This window comes from Protopterus annectens, chromosome 4.part1 (genome assembly GCF_019279795.1).
Source record: "Protopterus annectens isolate FY-2018-M chromosome 4.part1, PAN1.0, whole genome shotgun sequence".
Taxonomy (NCBI): Eukaryota; Metazoa; Chordata; order Ceratodontiformes; family Protopteridae; genus Protopterus; species Protopterus annectens.
The window spans coordinates 806,152,031-806,177,774 of NC_056734.1; the positions used below are offsets into that span (position 1 = coordinate 806,152,031).

At 41.1% G+C, this 25,744-nt stretch overlaps 1 protein-coding gene across 1 annotated transcript in view; it reads left to right on the forward strand.

Annotated features, from left to right (window-relative positions):
- Nucleotides 1–25,744, forward strand: part of LOC122801311 (unconventional myosin-VIIa-like) — a 951,466-nt gene that overhangs the window by 404,052 nt on the left and 521,670 nt on the right. Inside the window, 1 exon segment of the mRNA XM_044070855.1 lies at nucleotides 21,094–21,188. Coding sequence (XP_043926790.1) covers nucleotides 21,094–21,188 — 95 coding nt within the window.

The window sequence follows — 25,744 nt, forward strand, 5'->3', positions numbered from 1 at the left end:
TGTTTGCAACCTATATGTGGTATGTGTCCCTTAATGCCCGTGTATGTGACATTGTAGCCTAATCGGCCACAGTGAGTGTAGTGACACACATGCCAGTATCAGGTATCGTACCTGACTGAAACATCATGCTGATACAATGTCTGGCGTGTAGGAGCAATACATGACTCCACATCCTATTTCTGGTGGGTTATTTCACCATCCATGAAGGCATTCAGAACATTACATGTTGTAAGAGGTAGTGTGTTATGCCCCATGCATATAATCTATGTGGGGCATGTCATGTGTATGTAGTAGTACAGCACATCAAAGTGGAAATGTAGGTTTACTAATCTGTCTATTGCCAACTGTGTTTGTGTTACTGTATGCACATCCCCTGTGTCAGTTCTTACTGTGTGTATGCAAAGTACATTCCATTTTGTCTCCCTGTTCCACCCAGTGAACTCAGCTATACATACCACAAACTTGTCATACACAGTATCATGCATGCCCTCATCAACTGCATCAGAGTAGAGTGTATGGGAAAGAAATGGCAGGACCAACAAGTGTTGACAGGTGAATCTGTTGCAGTTAATGTAATGGCTACACCTGTGAGGGACCTGCTGACAGTACTGCAGTAACCTGTTCTGTATATATGAGCCTGTGGTACTACACAACACTGAGCTGACATGTCTGAATGCTACCTGTCTGTGACAAGAGGTATGTATGCAAGGTCACACTGTCTGACAACAGTGTCCCTCACACACTGTTGTATGCATACACACCTGGCACATATACATATAAAGCTGTACCTTGCCTATGACATGGTCGGTCTATTCCATTCTGCCATACTCCCTCTTGGGAATGTCTGCAGGGCCACAGTCTGCAGACACACAGACACCTGGAACACAAACAGAATACAGCATATCAGACTACATTCACTCAGTGGTACTAACAGCAATAATGCATCCTGGTTATGAGGTACATACACCTGTATGTGTGCCGATAACAAATGCAAGCAGACAGCACCTTACATAGTATTACATAGCTACACTGCACTAAATTCACCCTGTGCATCAGACTCATATTAGCATGTCTTGCATCAATGTTATGGATGACATGGATGTGGCACAAGTATCATCATATGCACAGGGTGTGGTGTGGGTTTGCTAGACGCCTATGCTGGGCCATACACTTGACATAATGTGTGTGTGTTTGAAGGGGATATCCAATAGATGGGCTGTGCAGAGGTGCTGTGTGTGTCTGGAGGTAACCTGCCTGTGATACAGATGTGTGTGTGTGTATGTATGCACACAGTCACACCATGTGGCTGCCCTACACAGGGGTATGTTGGACAGCTGTGGACTGTAAATGGCAGGGTGTCCAGTTCACCATCTCTGGCCATGGACATGGGAACTGGTCCTGCCAGGGGTATCACTGGCATCACCAGGCCCAAGGTAAGATGCAGTACTGCTTCCTTATGGTGACTGCTGTATGTTGGATCTATACCCCTGACGGGACTGGACAGGACCATGTGCCCATGGCCTACTCCGATGTGATGTGGACAGCAACCCCCCTTCAGTAGTGCTGGTGTCACTGCCACTCTGGGAGTGTGAAGGTGCATGGCCCCATAGACTCTCAGCTGTTGTTGGTGCTGACCTATGTCCACGTGGCCAATACCCATCTCCCACCACACGCTCTAGCACAGACATACCACAGTTGAGGATTGCCAAGGCCTCCCCTCACCATCTATTCATGACCTCAGTATTTTGAAGTGTGGCCTCAGCAAGGTCATGTATATCACCATGTAAATCAGGAAGAGTTGCATTCACCACCCTGAGTATTTGTCTGGTGTGGTGTTCACCATGTTCCTGTGCATCCATGACAGACCAAAACATGCATCTGGTGACACCTGCTGTGGCACTTGTGACAGCAGCTTGATGATCAGTGGTCCTCCAACAAGCACCCCTGCCCATCCCCCTGCATGGGACCTCTCCTGCACTCTGGCTATAGCCAGTGTCTATACTCACACCTGCCATAGTCACCACACTAGCCTGTTCAATACCACCACCTGTCAACTGTCCATCATCTATGGCCACTGGTGATGGGGTATGTGTGGGCATTGTCACTGTGTGCGGGGATGGTGGGGACAAGAGTGGGATGCCAACCAGTGGCACAGTTTCAGCCCCTGATAATCCCACCTGTGCCTCACTATTCCTATCATCATTGTCAGAGTTTGCAGAGACAATGACATCAGTTTCCAAGCAGGAAGGACCCTGAACCCCATCGTCACTTGTGAAGGGAATACAATATATGTACATTAATACCTGCACTTTGAGGTTGTCTGGTGCATACACGCACACATGCATACACACACACACACACACACACACACACACACACACACACACACACACACACACACACACACACACACACACACACACACACACACACACACACACACACACACACACACACACACACACACACACACATACACACACACAGACACTTACAGGTGAGGTGGCACAAATCTGTTACACAGACCACACATTACCCAAATGGTTACATGCATGTCACACGGTGCTCAACATTATGCATTGCAGCCAGTTTTACTACATGTAATTAACAATATAGAGCTCTGGGAAGTATGAGTAGTGTTAGTAGGTGATGGTCCTTCCCCAGCACAGAGTGCACCCATGTACACATCACTGTTGTTCAACTGTATAGCACAGTGGCAAGTACTACAAAACATACCTCACAACTGTACAGATCCTCACAGGATGTGTAGATGTCTGGCTCATATGTTTGCTCTGTTTCTCATAATCCCTGTGTTTCTTTGATACACAACTGGGATGATCTGAGGAGTGGCCTCACTGATTAATGACATACAGTTGAGTGTCAGACCTCCAAAGCAGTTTTAAATGTATGGTCACACAATTCCAGTTACACCACCAACCTTCTAAGCTTACAGTGGACTTGATAAGTGCACACATTCCTGTTAACATGCCATGCTCTTGCAATATATAAGATGAGACTGCAATAATGCATTCAAATATGTTACCCACCTTTCATGTGACATATGACCTGTGTGATCCAATTGTTAAAGAAACAAATGTGTTACGTGTAAAATATAATGACTTAAATATGCACAATATGGTAGTTGCATAAGTGTGCACACCCTTAAAATGATACTTTGTTGAAGCACCTTGTAAGTGACTTACAGAATTCACTCTTCTTGGGAAGGTGTCTATCAGCATGGCACATCTTGACTTGGCACTATTTGGCCACTCTTCCTTGCAAAGGTCACCCAACTCTGTCAGATTGCAAGGGCAGCTCATGTGCACAGTCCTCGTCAGGTCACACAGTTTTTTTTCTATCTGGTGTAGGTCTAGGCTCTGGCTGGGCCAATCCATAACCATGAGTGTGTTCAGGTGGAGCCATTCTTAGGTAGCTTTGGATGTATGCTTCGGGTCTTTGTCATGTTGAAAGCTGACACCCCTCCCCATCCTCAGCATTCTTGCAGATGCCTGATGGATTAGAGTCAGACATGGGTGATATTTGGAACTGTTCAGAATTCCCATCATCATGACTACAGGCCCAGTTCTGGCTTTGGAACAGCATCCCCACAGCAGGCCACTGCCACCAGTGTTATTCACCATGGGGATGTTGGTCTTCAGGTTAAGAGATGTGTTGCTTGTGCACCACACATACCTTTTGGTATTGTGGCTGTGAGCTCAATCCATCATCTCATTACACCATAACACATTTTTACACATATGGTAAAAACCACAGCAACAGCAATCCAGCAATTCCAAGGAAGGAAATTTATTCAGCAAGCAGTAGTAAAAAAGTCTCTAGCGCCTCGGCCAATAAGCCTTTAACAGAGTACATCAAATGAGAAAAGACTCACAGTTTATATATGCATATACTTAATTGAATAATAGATTAAATTGTGCTTTATGTTTTAATAAGATGCAATTAACTGTGTGATTAGAATTATTAATCTATTATTCAATTAAGTATATGCATATATAAACTGTGAGTCTTTTCTCATTTGATGTACTCTGTTAAAGCTTATTAACGGCTAAGCGACTACTGCTTGCTGAATAAATTTCCTTCCTTGGAATTGCTGGATTGCTGTTGCTGTGGTTTTTACCATATTGGTTACTGTTGGTTGCTGTGGTTTATCTAACATTTTTACACATACCTTTGGGAGACTTGATGTGCCCTATTGCAAATTGTATCCACACCTGGATGTTTTTTGGTGTAGGGAAATGCTTCCATCTTCTGACCCTACCCCATAGGCCAGACGTATGCAGAATACGGGAGAGTGTTCTCACATGTAGTACATAGCACCAGTACTTGCAAGAGATTCCTGCAACTCCCTCAGTGATGTATGTCTCCTGGCAGTTTCCCTGACCAGGTTTTGAAATGTTTTGTCATCATTTTTGGAAGGACATCAGATTCTTTTCAACAGCACTGTGGTCTCATATTCACTCCACCTTTTGACGACTGTCTCCACTGTGTTCTATGGTGTATGCAATGCTGTGGTAATGTTATACCCTACTCCTGACTGATACCTTTCAAATATGAGATCCCTTTGCTGCTTTGTAAGCTGTCTGCAAGACATGGCTGTTGCTGTTGCAGGCAACTGAGCAAATGTCATGAATATCCTACTTGGACAGCAGACTGTTATTTGGTGTTACTCAGAGTGCCTTTACTTGATGGCAGGTGTGTAACCAAGCAGACTGAATGCTGTCAGTAAATCACAAGCTGCTGCAATAAAATATTATTTGAAGGGTGTGCATACGTATGCATCTAGCTTATTGTAAGGTTTGTATACTCCATATTTGGTGCCCAACAGATTGATTAGTTTTACAAGTGAATTGTTCATGTTATAGATCACATTACAGGTTGGAAAAGGTGTGGACTGACATATTGTAGTCTCAATTTGTATATCACAAACACCTGGCATCTTAACAGGAGTGTGTACACTGTTTATATCCACTGTATAAGAGCAATGTTTCATACATGATCTTATCTTAGCCCATTTGTCCCCCCATTTTGTTGGTCTCTGTCCAAAAGTCTTGCAGGTTGTGAGGTATGCTACAGAAATGTTACATTCTCTTCAGATAGGCCCCTGTGGTGACCACTCTGATGCAATGCAGTTAACCCCACCACAAGTGAACATGCACATAAAGCAATATGGCTATGAGTGTCGGTTGTGTGCATGGTAAATTGCATGGCCTTCATATGGGTATTGGAAAACCACAACAGAACAATTCCATACTCACCAGATTCAGGCTGTCATCCCACATGCAGACTGGGAGGACCTAGGTAGTTGTGGGAGAGAAGTATTGTCAGCAGACTTACTTGTGGCATTGGTACAGGATGGATGTAGTATGTCTGCACATTTACAGTACAACCCCCAATACAACACAATTTGCTGTCTTTCACCATAGATGTGTACTTCTTGCATTAGAAAACCCATCCACAACTGCAATCTGACCTGACACATGTACGTCGATACTCTACAAATACAAATATGTCTGTGACACTAGTCTAGTTATCTCCACTGGGGCCTTACCTGCACGCTCTTTGTCCATTGTCTGGGTTCCAGCAACTTCCGACATGTGGGGGTCTGTACCCTGATGTTGTACTGGGTTGAGTGCCCCAAGGTTGCTGAGGAGCTCCTTGGTGCATGTCAGTGGGGGGCTGCCACTGCAGCAGCCCTTTGCCGGGCATGGTGTATGAGGTCATTTGCACAATGCCGGACCTGGTCTTATGTACGTGCATGCAGGCCAACATCGTTTACCCTGTGGACAAGGTCATCCCACAGGCCAGTCCTCTCCTGCAGATTATGGCATGGTTCTGTAGTATGGCTTCTATGATTATATTTGTCGCAGCTGCTGAGAAAGTTGACCTTTGCTGATGCAACATTGCACCTGGAAGACATAAAAAGGGAAACACATCACAGGACCTCATATATTTGGCAACAGTATGTACAGAACCTGCATGGCTACATTGACCACTCACAACCACACCATACCCCTGTAATCTATCAGCACTGTATCTGCTTTCATTGCACTCCTGGTCCTGATGTGTCATATTCCCCCCAATGAAGGCTAGTTAATTGCATAATCCTCTATTCCTCATTTGTGTCTGTGTAGAGGGATGACATTGGCCATCTTCCATGCGGATGGGTGTGGATGGTTCTGGGAGCACATGCCTGAGTTCTTGTAGGATGTGGACAGGGATTTTATCAGGTCCCATGGATACTTACTCTTATTGCCTTTCAGTAGGCAATATGTACCTGCTCACTAGTGATGAGGGGAGGGGTGTGGGTGCTGTGCAAATCCACCTATAGTGATGCTGAGCCAGGGGGTAAAATTTTCCCTAAACCTATCTGCAGCAGGATGGCTATAGCTATGTTGTATGTGTATGTGGTCTGACTGACCACCATTACAGGGTGGGTTGGTTTGTTGCCTTTGAGATTGCAGACATATGTGAAGATGGCCTTGTGACTGGCCTTGGTGGATGTGTCCAATTTGTACTCATAGTTAGCCTTACAGTACTCCACCTGTGACCTTATATGCTTGATCAGACAAAGGCTGACTTGATGCCAAGTTGGTGCCTGCTCCTAATTTCCCTGTACAGCCAATATAGGGACCAAGTCTGTGGTGTGTGTATTGCTGCTGTCCAGCAAAGGGGATTACTCAACTTTGGCGGATGCAGGTTTTACAAGTAAGGTATTGCTGAGTCCATACAGTTATGTTGGTGTTCATATAGCTGTTTGTAGTAGGCATGGACACACAGTCATAACACAGTTAGACACCTCCCCAATTTCAAACAGATAATCATGCTTATTGTAGTACACAAGGCTGTGTCAGGGCAATGCAACAGCTAATAGCTGTAGAAATGTCACTTTGTTGGAAGCACAGTAACTAAGATTACACATGTACAACATGTACAGCTTATTTAACTGACATTTTGCATCCCATGTCTGTTGTTATGAGGCAGCCAGATACACCCACTCATACTGACATGTGCACAGGTAATACATGATATACATTTCTGTTCTATGTCAGTATGGCACACTGTATTCACACTCTTGCTGCCCAGTCATCCCTCTCAACCTATTAGAGCAGGACATCTGTAGGATGTCACACATACATGGGGGCAATGGGACAAAATTAGTGACCCTGTCTTAATATTGTTGTAACACACTTGAGTCATTCGATAGCACTGTAGCCTTTGCATTTACAGACATACCCTGGAGGATGTCCAACACTCATATGGCAGGAAGAGAGGGAAAGGCTAGGAATGTGGTAGTGAGGGTAAGAACCTTTAATGTTGGCAGTATGACTGGCATAGGGACAGAGCTAGCTGATATGATGGCCAGAAGAAGGTTAATATATTGTGTGTGCAAGAAACCAGATGGAAGAGGAGTACAGCTAGGTGTATCAGAGGCAGGTCACAGTTGTGCTATCACGGTATGGATGGGAGGGGGAAAAGGGGTAGGGATTATCCTGAAGGAACAGTATGACAATTGTGTTTTTGGAGGATGACATGAGTGTCTGATAGATTGATGTTTATGAATCTGGAAATTGATGGTGTAATGATGAATGTTGTTAGTGCATATGCTACGCAAGTTGGTTGTGCGATGGACGACAAAGAGAAATGAGAAGTCATTTGGATGATGTGGTGATGACTGTACCCAATGGTGAGAGAGTGGTGATTGCAGCAGATTTCTATGGCCTTGTTGATGAAGGGAACAGAAGGGATGAGGAAGGGATGGGTATGTATGGTGTTAAGCAAAGGAATGCAGACAATAAGATGGTAGTGTATTTTGCAAAAAGGATGGACATGGCTGTGGTAAATACGTACTATAACAAGAGGGAGGAGCATAGGGTGACTTGCAAGAGTGGACGGTGATGCACGCAGGTGGAATATATCCACTGCAGGAGGGCTAGTTTGAAGTAGATTGGAGACTGTAAAGTGGTGACAGGGAAAAGTGTAGTTAGGCAGCAGAGATTGTTGGTCTATAAGATGACGTTGATGATCAAGAAGAGGAGGACTGTGAGGGCAGCACCAAAGATCAAATGGTGGGAACTGGAAAAGGGTGATTGTGAGGTGGCGTTCAGGGAATAGTTAAGACAGGCATTGGGTGACAGTGATTATTTACCAGATATCTGGGTAAGTACATCAGAACTAATAAGGGAGACGGCTAGAAAGGTGCTTGGTGTAACATGTGGATGGAGGAAGGAGTACAAGAACACCTGATGGTGAACTGAGGAAGTACAGGACAGTATACAGAGAAAGAGGTTGGGGATGAAGAAGTGGGATTGTCAGAGAGATGAGGAAAGTAGACAGGGGTATAAGGAGATGAGGTGCATGGCAAAGAGAGAGGTGGCAAAGACTAAGTATGAGGCATATGAAGACTTGTATGACAGGTAGGACACTAAGGAGGGATGAAAGGACTTGTACCGATTGGCTAGACAGAGGGACTGAGCTAGGAAAGATGTGCAGCAGATAAGGGTGATAAAGGATAATGAGGGAAACGTACTCACAAGCGAGGAGAGTGTGTTGAGCAGATGGACAGAGTACATTGAAAGGCTGACGAATGAAGAGAATGAGAGAAAGATGGTTGGATGATGTGGGTATGGTGAATCAGGAAGTGCAACGGCTTACCAAGGAGGAAGTAAGGATAGCTATGACAAGGATGAATGCTGGAAATCCTGTTTGTCCACATGAAATACCTGTGGTAGCATGGAGGTATTTAGGGGAAATGACAGTGGTGTTTTTAACCAGATTGTTTAATGATATCTTGGAAAATGATAGGTTGCATGTGGAGTGGAGAGAAATTGTCTGTGTACTGTTTTAAGAATAAGGTTGATATGCAGATCTATAGTAACTACAGAGGGATAACATTAATCAGTCACAGCATGGAGTCATGGGGAAGAGTAGTGGAAGCTAGGTTAAGCAGAACGGTGTTGACTAGTGGTCAGCAGTATGTTTTCATGCCAGGAAAGAGCACTACAGATGTGATGTTTGCTCTGACAGTGTTGATGGAGAAGTACAAAGAAGGTCAGGAGTTGCTTTGTGTCTTTCTGGATGTAGAGGAAGCATATGACAGGGTGCCTAGAGAGGAGTTGTGGTTTTGTATGAGGAAGTCATGAGTAGCAGAGATATATGTAAGACTGGGACAGGATATGTAGATGGGTGGTGTGACAGTGGTGAGGTCTGTGGTGGGAGTGACGGATGAGATTAAGGTGGAGGTGGGATGACATCAGGTATCAGCTGTGAGCCCTTTCTTATTTGCAATGGTGATGAACAGGTTGACAGACAAGATCATACAGGAGTCCCCATTTACTAAGATGTTTGCAGATAACATTGTGATCTGTACTGAGAGCAGGGTACAGATTTAGGAGACCCTGTAGAGGTGGAGATATGCTCTAGAGAGGAGAGGAATGAAGGTCAGCAGGACTAAGACAGAATATCTGTGTGTGAATGAGACGGAGGGTAGCAGAATGTTGAGGATGCAGAGAGTAGAGTTAGCAAAGGTGGATGAGTTTAAATGATTGGGATCAACATTTCAGAGTAATGGCGACTGTGGACAACAGGTGAAGTAGAGAGTACAGGCAAGATGGAGAGTGACACACAAGTACCACTAAAAGTGAAAGGGAAGAGCTACAAGAGGGCACTGAAACCAGCTATGTTATATGGGTTGGAGACAGTGTCATTGACAAAAAGGCAGCAGTCAGAGCTGGACGTGGCAGAGTTACAGATGTTCAGATTTGCACTGGTTGTGACGAAGGTGGACAGGACTAGCAATGTGTATATGACAGGGTCAGCCCATGTTGGACAGTTTTGAGACAAAGCCAGAGAGGCAAGATCACATCAGTTTGGACATGTGCTGCAGAAGGATGCTGAGGATATTGGGAAAAGGATGGTAAGGATGACTCTGACAGGTAAGAGGAAAAGAGGAAGGCCTCAAATAAGGTTTCTGGATGTGGTGAGAGAGGACATGCAGGTGGTTGGTGAGACAGAGCAGGATGTAGAGGACAGGCAGAAATGGAAACAAATGATCCACTGTGATAACCCCTAATGGGAGCAGCCAGAGGAAAAAGGAGATGTTGTAATGTCAGTCTTCACAGATTTGCCAATGATTTGCCAGACATAACACAATTGTATGTGTAAATGACTACAAATATGAGTCACACATATGGTCAGTGTGCATAACCCTGGACAGTTTAATGGTATAAGCTCAGTAAATCACATGCAGTTCAACACACACGTGTGCAACAGTACTTTACTATGCAAATACCACGTATAGTTCTCTCACATTTCTGAGACAACCAAATATATCATAGTTGTATTCACAAGTAAGATATGGGTATGTATGACATCCCAGTAGCTGGCCTAGCATTGTCACAGTCAATATTGTTCAACACACACTGCAGTAGTAATCATATGTGAGCCATCCTTTCCTGGGGTAACTCAGGCTCCTGACCTTTGATCTATGTCACTGCAGACAGACACAGATGCTACGGCCACAGGTTCTGATCAGCAATATATCAGTACAGCAAGTCTTGTTGAGACATATATGTTAAAGTTCCTATTTCCCATTCTTACATACCCCCTACTACAGTCCATTACATGCTTACTTGTTTGACATACCTTTTTGTTTTATTCAAGTGCAGGTGGTTATATCCTGCTTGGTTTTTATTTTTGTTTTTGCTGTTTCTCTCTCTCTCTATCTTTTAAGGATGTAGGATGTACATCTGTTTTGCATAGGCAGTAGTTTGCCTTTTGTAGGTAAGGCTCATGCGCAGCTGATGGCCTGTGCACCAATTGGTGTCCCCCACTTGCTAATTGCATGCAGGACAGCTGTGTTGTTATTCATATAGCCAATGGCATGGCAACACACTCCTATAATTATGTCATGTGAGCATTGGCCCTTTTACTTGCCAGTGAGGGGGACTTCATGGAGGTGTGTGAACAACAGCATCACAGAGGGTATTTGGAAATACCTCTTACAACCAAAACTATGGAGACAGGCCAACAAAATGGGGGAGAATGTTCCAGACATAGGGAGAGAATGTAATATTGCTGTTATCTGGATTAATGTTAGTCTACCAAGGTTTGTGTGGACATGGAGTTTCTGCATGATTTTAACTCTGACAGTGTTATGTGCTTGACATAACTCTCACCTGCAGGGCTATCCAGAGAATAGCCAGAATTTGGACTCCTATGTTTGGTGTGTTCTTCAGACATTGTTTGTCTTTGGAAAATCAGTAGCATACTCTAAGGATTGCAGTCAGTAACTGCTAACATCCATTTGTGTTTCTGACCTCATATCCCTCAGAAAAGATATGTTACAACTAACCCTGTTGCAACAGCAACATTCTCAGTTTATAATAGCAATATTTCAAATATGCCCCTGTTTTTGGGCCTCTTGTCCCACAATTATGTCAGGCTTTGTCCAGATGTCATGCAGTAAGAGGTTGATAGGTATGGTATATGATTATTTAGTGCCTACATTCCTGACATCATCCCAGTGATGTATCAGACTACCAGACATGTTATGTGGAAGACACCTTATATATGAGGGGAAAGCCTGGACATTCTGTGGGACTCTGTACAGTTGAGAGGTCTGTGTATTTCTGGCAATTGTTGATAGACTGTCAGGATTGTGTAGCAGTGTATTGTGTCAATGTTATTTGGCCTGCTTAGAGAGGGGGTGGATGTATGTGTTATGGCTCCTTTTCTATCTGCCTGTGCATGCTACTCCTGCTTCTGGTGGTCTTTCAGATGTATATGTTTGTAGAGGCAGACTGAGACATGTCCCATACTATGGTCAGGCATCATAGTACACTGTGAATTGGGCCAATATATGTGGGGGTAGAGTGTGATTGGCAAACATGTTAAGATATTTTTGTTCACAAAGTCCTTATAGTGTACTGTCCCTCTGGCTTACTGGTATGTCACTGTGACTGTAGTTGAATTGGTTGTGGGTATGCAATTTCACACTGGTGTCTGTTTTTCAGTGCTGTGACATCCCTGTAGTGCTGATATATTTGCCAGTACATGTGTAATTCCCCCTAGCAGATTTGGGTTAGTGTTGTGTCAGTCTGACTGTAGTATGGACAGTGCTTGGTGACATGCTTAGCAGCTGAGTGTAGTTTCCTTAATGTGATGTTATGTCCAGATATTTGTAGGACATACTGTTGCCTGGCCCCCATAAGTGTTGTGTATGTCTGACGCATCAGTGGGCTGATGTGAGGATTTCAGTCACTAACTAGTGGGAAGTAATTGAGTGTTGGACTTGTGCTATTTCAGTCAATATATGTTAGGACAGACATGAAGATGTTACTGCAGCAACTGTGTCAGCTTATCTACTCCAGTATTTCAGATATGTCCCTATTTCCATAACTTTCTTCCCCCACTTTTTCAGGCCTGGCTCAGGTTCATTGCAATAAGGGTTTCTGAGCCTACTCTGGAGTGTCTGGATTGTTGCAGTATGTCCAGGGTTATTGCTCATATTTCTGGTCTGTTCCACAGATGCATTATTTTTATATCCCTGGTAAATCACTGTGATGATCTGAGGATTTCTGACAGTAAATGATTACACACATTTCAGTTTCAGAACTCACATCATTCAAAAGATGTATGCTGAAATAAACCCTGTCACTCTGGCAACATTCTACATTTATAAGAGTGATATTTAAAATATGTCCCTAGTTTGTCCCATTGTCCCCCCATTTGGACAGCCTTGGGCCAGATTTCTTGCAGTAAGAGGTTGGTAGGTATAGTTCTGAGGTATGACTCCACTACATGTTATGAATATGTAGATATATATATATATATATATATATATATATATATATATATATATATATATATGGATATATATATATATATATATATATATATATATATATATATATATATATATATATATGTGTGTGTGTGTGTGTGTGTACATTTTATATGTATATCACATTTTATATTATGTAAATATCTTTCCATATATATGCATTCCCATACATATATGCATGGGTATATGTATAAATACAAAACCTGACTGATTCTACAGAATCTTTTTCCTACTGTTGAATGACCATATATTGTAAAAAGCATCAACAGTCCCTATAGCTCAAATAGTGTAGTGGTGCATTGCTCTGACTATGGTGTACAGGGCCCTGGGATCAACACCTGGAAGGGCTGATAATTTTGTTGCTGTTACAACCGTTTAGTCATGCTTACCCTCACACTAATTCTTTAAAAGAAAAGAAAAAGGAGTGATAGGAAAGTGGTGAAAAAGGGGCATGCAGAGGGAAGAACAATATGAAAGATAGCTACAGATGTGCAGGATGGGCATAGGGAAGGTTCATAGCTGTCCATTTCTTATACAGCAACAGCTGTGTATTTGTACAGAATTTGGAGGTGAATTTGGACACTCAAACCCCAGAGAGAGGGGTGAGCACAACAGAAATGTGTTGCTAAACCTGCTAAGCATAGCTGAGCATTGCTAACAATTACTCACAGTTCATTCTCATAATATACCACACTAATGACTTCATTTAGTAAGTCTGTATGATTCCATTACATGGTATGGCTGTATGTGCTTTCATTACAGTAGCAAGGGGTGTAACTATACTGTATGGGGCACATGTATACATGGGTGGTTTCACATGTTATATGCACTCACACTTCCATTTTACACCAGCTACACTACCCTGGGTGACAAAAATAACTTAACACATATTTTAATATGAACATAGTACTTTTAACACTGCTTTCCCACGTAAAATTGTATTGCCTGTTGTAGTACTCAAACCTTATACACCTACATATAAAGCTGGGACTCTGACCACTACACTACCTTGGCTTGGAGATGTGAGCTGTATATTTTTATTTATCACCTAATGGATATTAATATTATATTAATATATTAAATGGAGGGTATTGAGGTTTTTGGCCATGTCATTGAGGACTGCTGTCATGACATAATGGAATACATTTCAGTTTCAGACTTGCATCCTTCTGAACATTAATGCTAATGCATAACCTGTTTTCTATCAACTTTTTGTCTGTCCTCTGTGCACATGGGATGACACCGGTGCTCAGGATGTGGTTGACTACACTGCAGAATGGGTCTGAGACCCCCATGCCTGTGTTCATGTTGGATGCAGCCAGGAATGGTATCAGGCCTATGGAGACCTCTATGTGTTGCCTTTGAGAGGGCATTACAGACTGGCTTCCTGATCATGAGAGAAGGGGGGCACGTGCTGTACAAGCACATGTGTACCTATGGGGGGACAGGGGAGTGATGTTTACATTTCACCTGTCCATGGCATATGTGTATTTGGTGTTATTGACCATCACTACAGAGCAGATATTTGTGTTGCCTCTGGAATTGCCGACACACATCTGGAAGGCCTAGTGATTGGCCTTGGTGGATGTTTCCAGTTTGCACTCAAAGACAGCCTTAGGGTACATCACCTGTGACCTTATTTGCTTGTACAGAACAAGGTGACATAGTGTCCAATGAGGCACCTGTTCCTTCTTGGCCCATCCTGCGATTATTTCCACCTATGATGGTAGTTGTGTATTACTGCTATCCACCACAGGCATTCAGCCTACCTTGAAGGGGTTGATGTTGTCCTGTTGGGTATTGCTAAGGCCATAAAGCTATGTAGGTGCCCACATAGTACTGTGGTGTGGGCCTGGACACTGCTGCTAGTTCCAACATATGGGACACCCTTCATGTGGGCCTTGCCCATTTTCCTTGCCTGTGCGGGGAACATTATGGAGGTGTGGGGGATACAGCTTCACAGACAGTAGGTGGAAATACCTCACAGGACAGGACATGTAGAGATAGCCTAACAACATGGGGGACAAAGCTCCAGAATTGGGTACAGATTGTATGTTATTAGTGCTGTTATACACATGGAGGGTTGCTAGATTGACAGGGTTCATCTGGACATACATTTACTGGTTGACTTGACATCTGACAGTGATATGCCTTTGACATACCTCTCAAATGGCATGCTGTCCATAGACTGGCAAGATATTTGCCTGTTATGTTTGGTCTGTTCCTCGAACAACATCTGTTTTTGTGGGGTTGGTAGGATATGTGAGGATTATAGTCACTAACTGTTGACATCCATTGTTGTTCCAGACATCATATCCTTCAGGGATGTTATCTTACAACACGTGTAACACCAGCTACTGTTTCAGTTTGTAACACCATTGTCTGATATGTCCCTCTTTCCAGCCCCCTGTCCCACAAGTATGTCATGCATTGTCCAGGTGTCCTGCACAACAAGGTGCAGAGGTATGGTATATTATTAATTACCAACTGAACTTCAGTTATCATCCCAATGACCTGGCAGACTCCTGACTATGGTATGCAGCAGTGGCAAAGATTATGGTTCCACACCCTGGTAATTCTGTGGAAATCTGTACATATGACAGTTATGTATGTCTGGCCATTGTGAACAGACTGCCAAGATTGTGTAACAGTGTTGTGTGTAGATGTTTGTTGGGCTGGGTAGGGAGAGTAGCAGATGTGAGTGCCATACATCCTTTACCTATCTGACTCTGCATGCTGCTACACCTGCTGACAGTCTATCAGGTCTGTATGCTTGTAAGGGCTGACTGTGAAATGTCCTGTAAAACCTCAGGATTCCCAGTACACTGTGAATTTGGCCAGTATATGTCTATGAAGTGAGTCACTGGCAATCAGAATATGTTTGTTCAGACAGTCATTCTACTCTAGAGTTCATTTTGGGTACTGGTATGTTGCTGTGACTGTGGTGCAAATGTTTTTGGGTGGACATTTTTGCACCACTCTCTGCTTTTTACTAACGTTCCATCCCTTTAGTGCATGCTGTATTTGGATACACATGGATAATTGCCCAGAGGAGTGTCATGTTGGTCTTACAGTGCTTCATAAGGTGCTGGGTGACATGCTTGGCAGCTGTCAGGGGATTTTCATTCTGTTACATCACTGTGGTCATACCTCTACACTGTCCAGAGGCCTAGACACTGTCCAGATGCGTGGCTTATATGTTTGGTCTGTTCCCCAGACAGTTGTTTTCCTTGGCTAATCAGTAGGATACTCTGGGGAATGCAGTAAGTAAATTCTAACATCCATTGGTGTTACTGACTTCATATCCCTCAGAAAAGATATATTACAACAAAGCCAGTAACACCAGCAACTGTCTACATTTATAATAGCAATATGTCTAATATACCCCTGTGTTTGGGCCTCTCTCCCCCAGTTATGTCATGCACTAAGAGGTTCAGAGGTATGTAGTATCATTATTTAGTGCATTCTTTCCTGCTACCATCCCAATGATGTCATAGACCCCCAGACATGCAACAAGGAAGCGGCCATAGATATGAGTTCTGTGCCTATACATTCTATGGGAAACTGTTCATTTGAGAGGTCTGTGTATGCCTGCCCATTGTTAAAAGACTGTCAGGACTGTGTAGCAGTGTAGTGTGTACATGTTATTTGGGCTGTGTAGGGAGGGGATACATGTGAGTGTCATGGGCCCTTTCTATGTGACTGTGCATGCGCCTCTGGTTTCTGGTTCCCAATCACCTGTATATGTTTGTACATGCAGACCGTGACATGTTCCATAACACCACAAGATTCACACTATACTGTGACTTGGGGCAGTATATGTAGGGGTAATGTGTGAGTGGCAAATGGGATATTGTTGCTCACACAGTCATTATACTATATTGTTCAGTTTGGTTATGGTATGATGCTGTGACTGTGGTGCAGTTGGTTAGGGGTATGCACTTTCACACCAGTGTCTGTTTTCCACTAATGTTACATCCCTGTAGTGCCTGTTATGTTTGCTAATGCATGTGTACCGCCCCAGAGCTGCACTTGGGTAGTGTTATGTCAGTCTGATTGTAGTTTGGACATTGCTTGGTAGCTCAGTGTAGTTTCCCTAATGTGTTATGTTGACATGTTTGTAGGATGTCCAGTTGTCTGGCTGATATCTTTGTTCTGGTCCCCATAACTGTTGTGTATTCCTGGCATATCAGTGGGATGATGTGGGGATTGAGGTCACTAACTAATTAGAAGCAATTGAGCCCTGGAATTGTGATATTTCAGTTGATATATGTTAGGACATGCAGTATTACTACATCAACTTTCTCAGCTTATCTGCTGATGTATTTTGGATATGTCCCTATTTTCAGGCCTTTGTCCAACCACTTTGTCAGGCTTGGTCCAGATTCATTGCACTAAGGGGTTCTGAGCATACCTCTCCACTGCCAAGATTTTCACAGAATGTCCAGATGTCTGGCCCATACTTTTGTTCAGTTCCACAATTTATTTGTATTTGTCTGGTAAATCACAGTGATGATCCAAGGATTTATGTCAGTAAATAATGACATAACATTTCAGTTTCCATCCACATATTCTTCAGTAATTGTCTGCTGAAATGTACCCTGTTGCTGTAGCAAATGTCTTCATTTGTAACAGCAATATTTGAAATATGTCCCTATATGTGGCCCATCTCCCTCTTTACAGCCTTTGTACAGGTTTCTTGCACTAACAGGTTGAGAGGGATGGTTCGGAGGTATAACTGCACTGTATGTTTTATATATATATATATATATATATATATATATATATATATATATATATATTCCTTTATATTTTTATATATGTATATCTATAATATGACTCTACTTTTTCATATATATGTTTCAACAGGTATATATTTATATATATGTATATATATATATATATATATATATATATATATATATATATGTGTGTGTGTGTGTGTGTGTGTGTGTGTATGTCTATGTCTATATGCAATAGATAAATAATTCCACAAAGCTTTCTCCCTAATATTGTGTGCCCCTATTGCAGGATATGTTTGAAAAAGCAACACTAATTTCTACAGCTGGGATGGTGTAGTGTTATATTCTTCTGACTATAGTGCCCAAGGGCATGGGCTCGACACTTGAGACTGCTGTTTTTTTCATTAATGTTAAAAGACCAGAGTGCATGATATGTTTGTTAAAGCATTGCAGATGCTCTGATGGTGGAGTGACATTTTACTGTGATTGTAGAGGACAGGATCCCGGGTTCGAGACTTGGCAGGGCTGATGATCTTGTTGCTGGGCAGAACAAGGTCTAATGGCTACAGAGTGATTAAGGCATGTTTAAGCATATTATAATTATAATTTTATATTATAAAATAATATTTATAAACATATTATAATTTTACATTTACTTCCATGATATCCCCCTATGTGCTTTTATTAAATTATATTCTTGTGTGACTATACTGTATGGGGCACTTGTGTTTATATGGGGGTTTCACGTCTTTTTTACAATAACATCTCACTTTTGTAACTGCTACACTACCCTGGTTGACAAAAACAGTTGCTACATAATTTAAGTTTACAAAAATAATTTTAACACTACTTTCACATAGGAAAATAAGTTGCCTGTCTTGGTACTCAAACTGTAAATGCCTGCATGTAAAGCCACAACTCTAACCACTACACTATCTCAGCTTGGAAGTTTCACCTGTATATTTGCATTTAGTTCCTATGGGATGTTTAAGCTATGCTAAGAGGAGGGCCATAAAGTGCACACATGCTTAGCTACACCTAAACATTCCTTAGGCTACAAAAAAAGGTTTTTATATTATTATTATATTATTATGTTATATGGGTGTGTCTTGTTATGTTCTGTCAACTAATTGGGACTGCAATCATGAAATAATGGCATTCATTTGACATTCAGGCTTCTATCCTTCAGGGACTCCTGTTAATACATATCCTGTTATCTAGCAACTTTCAAAGTGTGTGAGGGCAGTTTTTCAGGCATGTCCCTAATGTATTATTTATTCCCCCCATCATCTGTGCCTTTGCTAACATGCACTGCTGTAAGGGAATATTGGCATACATTTGCTTTCAGACTTCTACCCTTTCATAAGGCATACTAATGCATGACCTATTCTCTATCAGCTTTCTATGTTTGTGGGGCTAGATGTGTATTTTGTCACTTTTGGGGGATTTAGCCCCCTTTATGTGTGCATTTGCACACATTTCCTACTTTAGCAGGTTGCAGAAGTGTTGTACATCACGTTAGCAATGCAGGGGGTGTGTCACAGAACCTGTCACCCCTCCCTGCATTACTTTATTGTATTGTTGCCGATGTTTATTTCAGTGTCCACAGACACTGAAATGATCATTATTTCATTTCAGTGTCCGTGGACACTGAAATACTGGCATAATATTAGAGTAAATCTCTAATATTATGCAAGTTCGGTTTAGAAAGTGCCACTTTCTGAGTGCAGGGGGAGTGTTCACTGTCTGTGCACTACTTGGACATGCCCCTACACTCATTCATGGTTCATGCCTGTATAGCAAGTACAACAGCGTGCCTTCATGAATTTTTAAGGCGCACTGCTGTGCTAAATGGACACGAACCACTCCATGCAAGAATACTCTTATTCTTGCACAGATTTTGTTGAATCCTGGGGTATGACTATACAATATGTGAAAGTTCTTGTGAGACACAGCCTGTCTGAAGAAACACGTTGTAATAAAGTAGGAAACTGTAATTTACAATGATGGGAAGACTAAGCTTGAAAATACATCTAATAGACATCAAATAAATAGATGGAAATTACAACTTTTTTATCAAAAATATATTTACTCTAGAAGCAGACTGGATCCTTATAGTATATGAACAAGTACGTCTGGAGTGGGGAAGAACTGCAGTGTTCTTCTACAGTAGTGCATTATGGGGAATGTGGGTGGGGTTTAGCAGCCTAGAAAAGTTTATATGACAAGTCGTCATAATTGCTATGGCAGCACTCTTTTTGTCCCTGTAGCCTGAGCACTACAAAGTCAAATCACTTTTTTGATGACAGTGTTTCTACATAATTTCTGGTGCTCATGTGGACTCTTGCTTGACCTTAATGGAGCAGAATCTATGATGAATTATTACAGTATGATTTATTTATTTTTTATTTATTTATTTACATTTGTTTACTGGGAAATTCCGACTGGATGCAGGTCCTTTTTCAGCGGATGCTCGGGGAGAAAAGCTCCACATCATGTACACAATAAATAGAGATACAAAGTTGCAGCAGTAGTAAACAACATTACAGGTTGTTGGCTTTAATACAATAACAAGATACTGATTATCAGCAGTATATACAGTAAATGTTGCTTGTTAAGATAGTTTTTTGTTGTTTATAATATTAGTAACAAAGTTGTCAGACAAGATTTTAAAGTATGTAAAGACAACTAGCTAATTCTGACTGTGGTTAGTAGTGGTGGTAGAATAGCTGGGTTAAGAGACCAGGTGGGGGGTAAGGGTGCGGGTGCTAGTCTGGATTAGAACAAGGACAAAGCTAGTGTAAATTTAAGTGGAATTTGAGTGCAGTGTTGAAAAGGCTGCTGGAAAGTAGAGTAGTTATAGAAGGTGGAAGATTGTTCCAAAGTTTAGATGGATCAGCACAGCACCTTGGAGCATTTGTGAATGCTCCAGCATTTGCTAGAATAACATCTAATGACTCATCATGCCAGTGTTACCAGTTATTTCTTCAGTGTTTACCCCAATCTTTGCTCGGATACCTCTCCTAACTATCAGTGCATACTTTACTAGGTGAGAAGAAAACCTTTTGGCTGTTTATTTGCCTGCATGCATCTCTGCATATACTGATGTTTTACAGTTGCAAAATTCCAGATTGGGAAATGATCCATGTTAACTGAAGAAAAATATGGCAAACAAGCCCTGCTTCATGCAGTTGAACAAATGTTGTCAACTCTTCTTAAGTCAGGACCCCATTACAATTTTAACTATAATAACAATCAACATAATGGAACTTTATACAGCTACTGTGTACATATTTTTAGAAATGGTACTGTTTCAGGGTAGTAGGGGATCCAGCTTCTCCTTCAGTCCTTGCATAGAGATTAGAGGGTGCAAGCTGGGCTGTATATCTGAATGTTTTTGTATAACTTGAATGGAAACAATATATGTAGAAAAAACTCCTTGTAGCTGCTGTGCTATGTAATGAGTTTTATTATCTGTTTAACTACCAGGATTACCATGATATGCTTCTGGAAGTGGCACGAGAGAATGGTCTCAGAGATAAAGCCCGAATTATTCAGAATGCCTTGAGAAGATTCAAGGACAGGTAAGGAAAACCTTCTAGAAGTTTAACATGATTTATAACTGGAACCTAAACAAGTACCCTGACATCATAACAGGTACTGTACACATCCATTATGAACAGTTAATGATCTGTATCAGGAAAGAAAAGAGAACTGACCATTGTTAACATTTACTAGTCCTGTCAGTACTGACCACTGTTAACATTTACTAGTCCTGTTACTATAGCCCAAAGCAGGGCTATGCAAATTAATGAGTTTAAAAATATAACCTTGTTTTTGATTTTATCCGTTTTTATTTCCACAAGATGCCACTCTAAGAAAGTCTCATAACTGAAATGGTGTTACAGGTATCTTCTGCAAAGAAGCACATGTTCACAATAAATTTACCTGGTTAGCAAATAACTAAAACATTATGGGCTAGCAGATGTACAGTGCACTGAGACTTGTCACCAAAAAAGTTAGAAAAATACATGCCACAAAAAGATGCAACCCTGACTGTGACCCAAGAAGCCAGATTTCAAGTTGTAGGCCCAGGAAGTTGCGGGCACAGCTGAAGGTGGAAATGAAGGCTCATCCATCTCTGGAAGAAGATTGGCTTCCTGCATGGGAATGACCCCTACTAAAAACCTGACAGTCCAGACTTGGGAAGATTGTATACAGTAGTGCACGCGCATGTGTGTGTGTGTGTGTGTGTGTGTGTGTGTGTGTGTGTGTGTGTGTGTGTGTGTGTGTGTGTGTGTGTGTGGTTGTTTGTGTGTCTATTTTGAGTATATGTGTTTATATATCTGGAACAAGGGCTTTCCATATTGTCTTTACAAGTGGGGGGCATAAAGGAAGAAAAAATAAGAAATAGCCTCTCCTATACCTGGGTGGGAATTTTTGGCAATACATTTTTAGGATAATCCTTTTTTGTCACACTGCTGTGTTTTTGGACAGGGCTGCATATTTGTTGGAAACCATGTTAGAAATGTTCATTTTCATGTTTATCTGTGCTCATTTTAACCAGTTGATTGTTGGGTACAGCTATGACCTTTGTAACTAGAATTCTGTTGTGAATTTTTTGAGTAGTCACATTATAGAACCTTCTGTCAAACTATTTAACATAACTGCTCAAGTCCATTTGTAAATGTAATTTTACATCATTTCATAAATCGAATTGTGGTTTCAAAATGTATACACTCACAGCCATAGTTTAGGTAGTAGTGATAGACCACAAATGCTATGTTGAAAATTTGATTTCAAAGTATTAAGTTTTGAGAGTACTGTGGGTATTTGTTAAAATAATGTAAAAAAAGCATGTCTTATCCATTCTAATTGAGTAAATGTTGTACGATTTTTGGTTTGAAATTTCATGGTTGTCATTATAGGGACTTTTGTCTTAAATTAGCATGCCATTGTGCATTTTAATTTGTAAATGTAATGTACAGTTATTTTTACAAATCACATTTGTGTTGCAAGTTGTGTAGATTCAGGGCCATTGTTCAGGTAATATATATGGTGTATTGAAAATCTGACCCTGAGGTGTTAAGTTTTATCAATCTTAAGGGCATTTGTTGAAAGAAATGCTTAATTATTTTATCAGCTTTCTAGTAATTCCCACAAGTTTACAGTTTCCATAATAGTGAATTATTTCTGGATTTTTTTTTTTTTTGTAAAAGATATGTGGAAGTTGGCTGCAGTCTTCTTGCTTTGCATGTCACAGTTAGTGAAAGATAAAATGTCTGCTAGTGTGATTTTGAAAGTTTTAAAGAGAAGCGATCTGTGATTGAATATGAGGCCTAGATGGTCTGCTGTACTTTTCTTCCATGATATGATATGTCAGATGTATGGGTGAAGAGTTGTATGACTGGTCAGCTTTCCTTGCTGATTTTATGAAATGCACTAAAGGTATATTGTCATACAGGGCACATAACCAAATACAGTTTATCCCACTAACAAAGAGTTCTCGTTGCACTAATATACCTCAGCCTGCAGCATCTTACTTCTATTATAACAGGGCATTTAAACTTGTAACTTTGAATGAACAAAATGTAATGCTTTATCCTTTTAAATGAAATAGACATGTGTGATCCAAAATGGTATAAGTAATCCCATCTTGATTAGCTGGATAGTTATCAAGAACGATGGAAACATTGCAAGAAGTGTATGGCACACCTTTTTATAACGACTAGAATTTACTGCCTTATAGCTTAAATTTATGTCAGCACTGCTATTCAGTGAAAATGCGGGCAAAACTTTAAGCTTGTCAGAAGAAACCACAAAGATAGAAATTGATGTTGAAAAATATCTATGGATAGCCATTATTGTTGACTACAAGTAAAGTCCAACCTATAAAAATTAAAATAAAGTATTTTAAAATGTATATGGGCATTATCATTCATCAGTTGGCTTTTTAAAAAAAGTCAAAGCCATCTGAAAATTGAAATTCTATGAGAAAACTGTTTACTGCAGCATGTCTGGATTTCATTTGCAGGTGTTCACAATGAATGGCAATCAGAGCTGAGCTGTGCTGTATAAAGCAAAGATTAAGCTGCAACTACCAGCCAGAACAAACTGCCAAGTACATGTCTGGATTGAAAATGTGATGTACTGAGCTATAACATTACACATTCTTAGTTGTATTCTCTTAAGTACTGGCTACAGATTCTGCATAACTAGGGATGTCATGCTGATATTTTTGTTTGTTTTTGATTTGTGTGACATGAGGAATTAGAGCTTGATATTCAGTTTACTTCATCTTTATTTATAGTTCTAGATTTATTCATACCACTGTAACATTAACCTTGAACATACAAAGTCTGTTTCTTTGTTTCATGTGATATCTTTATATTTATTATTCAACACTATATTGTAATAGTAGAATGTCGGACATTTCTTTTTTCTTTAAATTTTTCTCTTTCAGCATAATTTTGGTTATCACTCCTCCTTTGGCCTAAATGGTATTATCATTCCTGTGGCAAAAATTGATCATAGGCCACACTTTCCCAAGCATCATCAGAGATTTTGCTTTAGCCCTATCCCTGTTGCCCTGCAGCCAGCCTAACATACATTGGACTCCCAATGTCTCACCCTGGTGACTTGTTTGTTTCTGCACAGGGCTCAAAATGTAATGACTATATGAACATATATCTTGGGAGCAAGTATATCTTGGCCTTTATCGCTGCATACTACAACATTCACATCTGTTGGGTAGCAGATATGAAGCAGGTCAGGCTTCTGCTGCTGTTGGCTCCCCCATCTTTGTGGGAGGAACCTGTCCTGTGTTTATTGCATGACTGACACCCAATGCAGCCAGGTTTTGTATCAGAAAGTATCCTATGGGCTGCTGTGCAAGCTTTGGCCTGTGAAGCAACGTTTTATTCTACTGATAGCTGTTGGTGGTGGTGTGAAATATGTATATATCAATGGATGCCATTAAAAGGCCCTGCTTTGGTAACATATATGCCTAGATGTCAGGGGATCAGGTACAGCCACAAGCAGGAAATTGACAGTCTTGTTGTATGGCAGCCACAGCCCCAAAATCTTACCCACTTCTACCTTGTGTCTTAGGATGCTTGGAAGAAAGAAAGAAAGAAAGAAAGAAAGAAAGAAAGAAAGAAAGTGAACAAATGGGTCAAAAGAGGGTAGAAAGAACCAGATGGTCACAGAAGTGTGAGGAGAAACAGATAAACATACTGCGGTGCATGACAGTACAAATGAATTAATCACCGATTGCTAGATGTGTCACGGATAAGAATGAAGAAGTAAAGTGATATTTTTCATAGATACTACTAGCTCCATCAGCACATACAATTAGAAAGGAAATAAAGTAAAGTGGTTGACCTATGGATAATAAAATGGTGCAATGCCAAGAGGTATGAGTAGTGAAAAATACAGAGTCCTAAAGTGGAAGCTAAAGTGCAGGTAAGCTCAAATGGAGCATTCCATGTAAAAGCTTGAAACTTAAAAATATAAATAAAAAAAAATGAAATTGGATGTCTGGCACAATGATATGAATCCTCTGAATTGCTCAAAGCCATGCTTCAGGTCCAAATCTTTTTTCAGCAAAGCACTCATTAGAATCTTTAGATATGTATGCCTGCCTCAACAATACTGAAACGTAACAGGTACTCCCTAGTGCAAGGGCAGTAGAATAATATTCTTCTTTCATTTCTTTCTTTTTTTTTTTACAGTGTGAGCTCATGAAAATGGAACATGTCAAGTGGAAATACAGTCTGCTGTCAAAAGTCAGATGCCTAGTTAGTAGGGCAGAGATATCTCTTTCCACCTTTGCTATAGCTATATGGCTACAGCTGACATCAGAACTATTTATGTTGCAAGAAACTGTTCTGGGTAGTCTATCAATAACTGAATTGTATAGGCTGATCAGCTTGCATACTGTAACATGTTGACCACGAGAATGCTGGCTGACTGAGACACAGCCAAACATTAACAAAAATATTGGGAAGCCAAAATCAGCCCATTAAACTGCAGCGATGGCTCCAGACATTACTTGACAATAAGTTTAGTGATATCGTGAGATGTCTGATATTAACTGGTCATATCTACATTCACAATGTTTCATCTTAAAGCTTATATG